Here is a 7,942-nt window from a genome sequence, read left to right as displayed (position 1 = left end):
AGTCTCTTAGCAGTTAATAAAGATGCATTTCCTCCGTCCCCCTTCCTGTGGGGACGGTATCAAGGCTCTGTTAAGTCTCTTTGATTTCCAGCAGCCTCCAATCACAGCGGGGACCTGACTCATCATTGTGCCACTTCAAAGCCTGGGAATGGCTCTCCTGACCCCTCCCACTCTGAGGGTCCCCTTAAAAGTCATGGTCACCTCTTCCTGCAGGACTTAAGAACTGTGAAATATCTGACGCAACAAGACCTGACTGACCCCTGCCTGAGCTGCTGGATTTCTTCTTTTTTTTGTACACATGAAGCAGGAATACCAGGAGGTCTGAGCTGAAGAAACTGTTGAATATATCGGGATCGGATTGCTAATTGGCCCTCAGTGCATGAACATTATCAAGATTTTCCTTTACTCCTACTGAACCTGAAGTATGCAGTCCTTTAGAGGTGAGTGTGACTTTTATTGGATTCATGCTGAACTTTGCCGTACAGCTCAGTCTTTATCTGTGTAAAATTCTGAATGCATCAATGACATCAGAAGAAGAATCAAATTCACTGTAAGCTTAATCGGTCTTGTTCCCTTCTAGACTTGAAGCCAAACTTCAGCGGCCCTCCTCCTGCTGGACCCGACCCTTATCTCCAGGGTAACATCAGGTTGACTCTGGAGGACCCTGACCTCTGGAAGACCTTCCATGGAATAGGAACAGAGATGATAATCACCAAACCGGGCAGGTAAGACACCTATGAAAAAAAAAAAAAAAACCTGTCAATGCAAAAATATTTGCAGAGTTGGTCTCCCTGCATCTGCAGAATACCTAGTAATTCATGTCTGTGTTTTCCAGGAGGATGTTCCCACACTGTAAAGTGAATCTCTCCGGCCTCATCCCATGTGCAAAGTATATCTTACTGGTGGACATGGTGCCTGAGGATGGCTTCAGGTACAAGGTAAGACAGCAATCATTTCTGTAAAGCGCCTGTGAGGAACTTTGAAGTTTGTGTTGATTTTGATGACCTCGACAAAGCAGTATCTTTTATGCCTTTGCTAATGATTTCCTGTAAGTGATAAGAAGTGATTTCTGCACTCTGCTTTTTAACAGTCGAGATCACTCAACATGAATCTTTGCCTCAGGAAAGAAAATGGAAAGATTATTTAGAAATAATCAATCTGTTCGCTGATGTTAATGTTAGCTCTTAAAGTTTATACAAAGGCATTTGCATTCATTGTTATTCTGTAATTCTATAAGTATTTAAAAACTTTGACTTATGAGCCTCGTCTTGATCCTGTATAGTTGAAGAATTTTTTTTTGCAGTGATCTGATGTGGCCTTGACTTAGCACACACATGGCTTTGGCTGTAGATTTCCTTCAGTTGGTCTCAAATCTCCAGACAAGACACCCCCTGTTTATCACCCCCCCCCCCCCCCCCCCCCCCCCTCTTGACATCATACATCAAAGGGTGTTATCTCTTCCTGTTTTTCTATCCCCTGCTGGGGGCCCACTGTACTACCCCCTGTCTCTGTGGGTGGTGCTGGCCAGCAGACGCTCTCCTCTCTGTCGTCCTGCTCTCACACCTCCTCCGGGGAAGAAGGAAGAAGATGTGGCTCTTTCTGTAAATGACTTTTCTCTTGACCGACCCTCTGTCTCTTTCTCACAGTGGAATAAAGAGAAATGGGAGGTGGCAGGGAAAGCGGAGCCACAGCCTCCCTGTAGGACCTACCTCCACCCGGACTCTCCGGCCCCGGGGAGCCACTGGATGAAGCAGTCGGTGTCCTTCCTCAAGCTGAAGCTCACCAACAACACACTGGACCAGCATGGACATGTGAGTCAGAAACACAATCATATCACGCGTAATCTTTGAAGAGAATTAGATGTCCTTGGTGAAGTGGTAATACTAACATCTTGTGAAATGAAGCTTTAACAATGAAAAACTCAATTCCCTCAATTAATTCTCCCCTTCTTCTATCTGTAGATTATTTTGCACTCCATGCATCGCTACCACCCGCGCTTCCACCTCGTCCAGGCAGACGACCTGTTCAGCGTCCGCTGGAGTGTTTTTCAGACCTTCTCCTTCCCAGAGACTTCTTTCACAGCAGTCACAGCCTACCAGAACACCAAGGTCAGTTTACAACACTGCAAACCCACCAAGACTCTTTTGATAGGGCAACACACATCATTTATATTTAAATTGTCTTTAAATTTTCCCACCTGCAGATCACAAAACTGAAGATCGACCACAACCCGTTCGCAAAAGGTTTCAGGGAGGAAGGCACAAACAAGAAAAGGTGGGTTTCACACGGATATTTCATCTAGTGAAGGGCTCATTTCAGGGTAGAACGTAAACTTACTGCAAAATGTAAAATGCAAGTCTCACTTAAAAAACAATATAAGGCACACTTTAAGATTTGTGCAAAAAAACTTGGGATTTGTTTTTCATTGCAATATATGTTTATAAAAAGGGAACTAGGATTAAAAATGTTTTTAGCACTTGTAGTAATTCTAGAATGAACCTGGTGATGCCATTTTACACAAATGAAGTTCCTAACGGATAAATAAAGTTATTTGAATTTGAATTGAATTTGAATTGTGTTTCTTTGCAGACGTGCAAACAAGAACCCCGCCTCCCTCGAGAAACGAGCCAAGATGTCTGACACTCTGAACCAGGACTCAGAGGAGGACAGTCCACCAGGTACCATTTTTAAACCCTTCTTCTTGATGATGTTTGGACTTTTTAAAATCCTAGATCTGAAGTTAAAAGGTCTATTTTTTGTCCTCTCAGATTTCTGCCGTTCATCGTATGAGGGTTATGACGCAGAAGAAGGCGACCTCCCCAAAAGGAAAGAGGGTGACGCGGTCAAAGAGGAGCGTTACTCGCCCTGGGCTGCAGAGAGGGAGCACAGTGTGAGGACAGAGTCTCCTGCTGGAGCCGACCACAGAGACATGTACAACACGGAGCAGCTGGTTCCTGCTCCTGCTTCCTACCAGCCGTACAGGTGAGAACTGACAAAGAGTTGTGCAACAAAAGAAGAAGTGTGATGTCATGAAAAACAGTAACTGATCGCACGCTTTTACTCCTCAGGTTCCACGAGTACGGAAAGTCTCCCTCTCCGTCCTCGAGTGTGGGCAGCAGCAGTAGCGGATCAGTACGCAGCAGCTTTGAGTCCAGAGTTCCTGATGTCGCCACCGTTCCCGACCACGACTCCTCAAAGCCGCGCACGCAGGAGGTTGGCCCTTCATCTTGTGGCCCCCAGCACCTCCCGGCCCCCCAGGACTACACGGGGGTTCTCAACATGAGCATGACCCCGACAAATAAACCTGGAGTGATCAGCCACCACATCTACAGCCCGTACGGAGCTGAGCAGTCGCTGGGCCAGTGGAATGGCCCCGGACCCGCCCAGTACCCCCCACCTCACCACCTGACCGCCGAATACCCCACACAGGCTGTGCATCATGGCTATCACCATGGCAACGTGGCTGAGTGGAGCCAGTACCCACTGTTCTCGTATTCCTGCTGGTGAACAGATGAACTGATGAAGGGGACTGAAGCGATGCTGCTGCAGCCAAGCGCTCACAGCTCAGAGAATGCATGTCCAGAAAAACAAGAGGTCGGCAAGAAGAGCAAAACAAACTGAGAAATGAAATCGAAGGAGCTGCCTGTTGCTGACCAGCAGGACTCAAACTCCACTTAAGCTAAATGAAACTAAAGTGTGCTGCTCCATATCAACTGTTTTTTTTTTTTTTGTTGGGTTGTGTATTTATTTCGTGTTTCATCTCATCTGCAAGTGTAAATATTATTTTTATAAAGAAGAGAATTAAACATAAGTGTGCAATTTAAAGTTTGTCTTCAAAATGTGATGTGATCAGAAAATAAAAACCTTAAGAGCAATCTTAATTGACATTATGTCTGATTTGGGTATGTACTTTTTTTGCTGTCTTTATAACATACTATGTTTATGTAGCCTATAACTTGTTACTCTTATAAAGCAAATTTAATCAAAAATAAAATGAATGTTGTAAAAAAAAAAAAAAAAAAAAAAGTTACAAATATTTTCCTTTTTACAAAGTTGGCTCTGAATAAAAATTCTCACATGTGAAGCTCATGTCAGGAGCATTTAATTGGTGCTTAATTTAATTTTGGCGCCCCCTGTAGTTGAAGCCGTACGTATTTGGTATCAGATTTAACTTCTCAGACATTAAGGTTTTTTCACACTTGCAGAAATCTACTGAAAATCTCCTGATAGTTCCCTGAGGGGCTTGAGTCTATAAGTGAACGAAAACAACCACATTTTTTGCTCTGTGGAGTTTCTCCAGCCAGACCCCTAGTATTTTCCCAGCAAGTCCGAGTGGGCTGATGTGAGAACGCAGCAGGATATTTTATGGAGAATTCACCTCGAGCCAATAGGAGGGGAAGTGACATTTAAATATAGTGACTGCTGCATGGTGAGTGCCACTACGATCGTCGTTTACGTAAATAAACAGCCACATGTTTTCAGTTCACTAGTATGTTGTTCTCTGCTCATTTTGTTGATAGTGTCATTACGTTGAACTTGATATAAGGCAAATATTTCCATTATGACATTTTGTAGCGGAATCTGTCGCTTTGGCTGCTACTTCTGCGTTGTTTCTTTACATCACGTCTTACCTCAGGAGACCCCCCCCCCCCCACCCCCCACCCCCCGCTCCCCCTCCAGTCTGACAGGGATAGTCTCCAGTTGTGAGGAGCATATGTGAACAGCCAGGTCAGGAGAATCTTCGGCGCAGTCCTCGCAAAATGATCTAGATATTATCCAAAGTGCATAATGTGAAAACGGCTAATGTGAATCTTTGCAGTGGGAAATGCAAACAAGGCTCATTCTGCAATGGTCTGACACCGACCCTGCTGCTGCAGTTTTGCACATTCGAAATTACTCAACATAAATAATCAACATTTTCGCTGATTGTCTTGTTAGCTGTTGTTGGTTATAAAAAGGCATACGTGTTTATTTGAGTGTTTCATTACCAACAAAAGAAAAGAGTAATGAAGCTTTTACTAAACAAATGACCATTTAATCCCTGATATTTCTAACTTCTAACATAAAGCTCCAAAGAGCCAGTCAGTCTATTTTGCATTTCATCCAGTTACTGTTCTGCAGGTTTATTGAAAGCATGCATGTAAAAGTGTCCTTGTCTGTGTGTGAACATCTGCATGCCCTGTCCCTGCTCGGCTCTGATAATCAGCACATCCTCTGGTTGTGTTTGTTTGTATTTCCTCTTTGTTGATCTAATGAGCAGCCCCTCTGTAGTTTCCCCAGGCCCAGCATGCATTAAAGACTCTGTGTTTCTGTGACTGTGGCTCACCTGCTGATGTTTACCCACCAGCATCATAAAGCAGCGTACGACTCTCAATCTGCATCTCAATGAGCCTTAAGAAGCATGAAAATGGGGGACTGTTGGCCCCTTTTCACAGCTGAAAAACACAAGCAGGGCCCATCGCCTCCACCCGGAGTGGATATGAGCTGCTAATGACTGTTGTAAAGTTCAGGGGGGAGGAGGCGAACATCCCTCAGGAACTAGACTGATGTGGTGTGGATTTTATTTAGCATGATTCATTATCTGTGGGTCTTCTTGGAGCTCACCCTCAGACCTCTCCGGCTGTATAATTCACACAGATAATTTACTCACTTTAATGAGGATGAGAACAGGGAGGTCTTTACTGTACTGCTGGGTGAGAAGGTCAGGGTGACGAAGTTCAAACTCAGAGAGTTATGAGGAGATTATATCCCTCACAGGCCTTTTTATTCCCTAAAACCCAGGAATAAAAATCATACCAGAAGTCGGAGGAAAAAATAAAATCCTGACATTAAAGTGTTTCTCCTACCACGTTATTTCTCATCTCAGCAATAAGGGGGAATAACATCAATCAGTGTTTCCAGCATTAAAGAGGACATATTATCCCCCCTTTTCCACCTTTTCAAACAGTCCCCTGTGGTCTAAATGAAACATCTGTGCTGTGCTTTGGTCAAAATATAACATGAATCAAGCACCAGAGGAGGTTTGTGACCCTGTATAAACCAGCTCTCTCAGAACGCTCCGTTTTGCTGTGTGTGTCTCTTTAAATGCAATGAGCCCCCCTGAGTTTTCCCGGTAGACATCACTCCTCTGTAGAGAGAATAAAAATGGCGGACCTGCGCAAAAGTTTTGCTCTAGGCTTGGGTTGGAGTCCATGGGTGGAGATATCAGGTATTTTATACAAGGAGAGCATATTTGAAACGGAGCACTTTTCTCTGTGTTGTAAGACTTATGCAGACTACTAACAAAGGACTGGATGGATTTATTTTGTGGATTGGTAGACACTCAGGTTACCCAAATATATGTTCAAAAACACTGTACAAGTGGATTTTTCATAATATGTCCCCTTTAAAATGAAACAAGCTCAGGTGTATTTTAGTCCACAATAGAAAAGCTGTGACTTACACATTAATTAAGATGACATGATTTCGATTAAACAACATTGTTCCTGTGGGAATGGCGTGGAGCTTTAACAGGAGCTTTAGTTAAATGTTTTTCATTGTAAAGTTAAATAAATATGATGATTAACATTTCCATCTTTACATTGGAAAGGGAGCATCACTAGACTCCTGCTCAACCTAAAATCTTGAATTGGAATATGATAAAGATCTCCAGATGTGTGTTTTAACACCTCTGTCTTATTAGTGTATATTATTTTTGTGCTTTTGTCTTAATAACGTTTCAGTGTTATCTGTAAGATGGAGTGCTGCGTGTGTGTTGCGTCCCCCGTTCGCCTAAAACTGTGAACAAAAAGTGAAACAATATTGAATGCTGTTTGCAATATTAAATCAAAGACCTGCCGAAGCTGCACAAAAGTTTTGAGGTACAGTTGAGATTTGAGTATGCAGAACAAGACGAAGAACACTTCACCTTAGCCTTTGAGAGAAAAACGGTCACAGCCTTTATCCCGGTCTACAAAAACAGTTCCCTCTTTCTGATGCGTTCATTTAAACCTGAATAATTGGATACATTGAAACCAAATGGCGCTGACTCTGTTTAACATTATAACAAGGGGCAGGAGATGGAAAGAAGGGTCGCAGGTGGAACAGTTTCTACCTTTTTGCTTGAATGCTAACCTCTTCGTCCTGTTATGCTGATGCTATGGGAAAATCTTTATCACAAAAAACGAGGCCTATATACGGTACAATATGTGTAGTATGAAGAAGAATGCAAACTTCTGGTATGTGTGTTGCATTGTACATCACGTCGTGTCAGTTAGGGCCTGAGGTAATGTTTTGAAATGTGTTTTCATTTGAAGCAAACCGATAAATCTCAGTATCTTTGACCACAGGTGACTCTCTCTTTGTTCTCTGTGACTGGTTTCCATTCAAGCAGGGGATCTGAGGGTCTCCTCCTCACCTACACAGCAGAAGAAACTAAAATGAAAGTGTGCACTTAGTGGAATTCCCCCGACACACACATCCACAGCTCCTCTGGGTTTAATCTGCATAGCTCCACACCGAGGGGTGACTCGGGCCCTTTAATAGCTGTGGTAATGGTCCAGCAAAGAGCAGCAGATCGACCTGCACTCAAAGGCCTGTAAAGGCCCCTGACAGGGTTAAGTGCATGACATATGTCTGAAGTATCCCCGAGGTGCTACTACAGCTTCAGAATGAAAAGAGTGACACATAAACGCAGCAGATTGTTGATCCACGGACGTCCAGTGCTGCTGTCAACTCATCCCAGCAGACAACATGATGGGGGCTGGCATGAGAGTGTGAAAGAAAGTGGGGAGGTGGGGGGTACTCAGTCAGGGCTGGTGGGGGGTAACAGATGTAGATGAAACAGCCGCAGAGAGGAAAGCAGCAGTCAGCCTTCATAAAGCTGATGGAGTGGAGGGACAAATGGAGAGGAACTGGAAGAGACAGGGAGGAATAAAGGGCAGCGGCCACAACGCACTGTACT

At 43.8% G+C, this 7,942-nt stretch overlaps 1 protein-coding gene across 1 annotated transcript; it reads left to right on the top strand.

The window, feature by feature from the left end:
- The first annotated feature begins 298 nt into the window (after positions 1–298).
- tbx16 (T-box transcription factor 16) lies at positions 299–3,957 on the top strand. The gene is made up of 9 exons (XM_061038995.1): positions 299–319; positions 532–725; positions 836–938; positions 1,647–1,811; positions 1,962–2,108; positions 2,204–2,274; positions 2,590–2,678; positions 2,769–2,982; positions 3,069–3,957. Exons 1-9 carry the CDS (start codon positions 299–301, stop codon positions 3,505–3,507), a joined length of 1,443 nt encoding a protein of 480 aa, XP_060894978.1. The 3' UTR covers positions 3,508–3,957.
- The last annotated feature ends 3,985 nt before the right edge of the window (positions 3,958–7,942 follow it).

This window comes from Labrus mixtus, chromosome 5, assembly GCF_963584025.1.
Source record: "Labrus mixtus chromosome 5, fLabMix1.1, whole genome shotgun sequence".
NCBI lineage: Eukaryota > Metazoa > Chordata > Actinopteri > Labriformes > Labridae > Labrus > Labrus mixtus.
The sequence above is the reverse complement of the archived record's forward strand: the minus strand, read 5'-3'. Positions and strand labels throughout refer to the sequence as shown.

Excerpts from the sequence above, each read along its gene's own strand:
- tbx16 (XM_061038995.1), top strand. The coding sequence starts at position 299 with ATGAAGCAGGAATACCAGGAG. Across the intron at positions 939-1,646 it reads AGGATGGCTTCAGGTACAAG|TGGAATAAAGAGAAATGGGA; the intron begins GTAAGACAGCAA and ends TCTTTCTCACAG. Across the intron at positions 2,275-2,589 it reads GAAGGCACAAACAAGAAAAG|ACGTGCAAACAAGAACCCCG; the intron begins GTGGGTTTCACA and ends GTTTCTTTGCAG.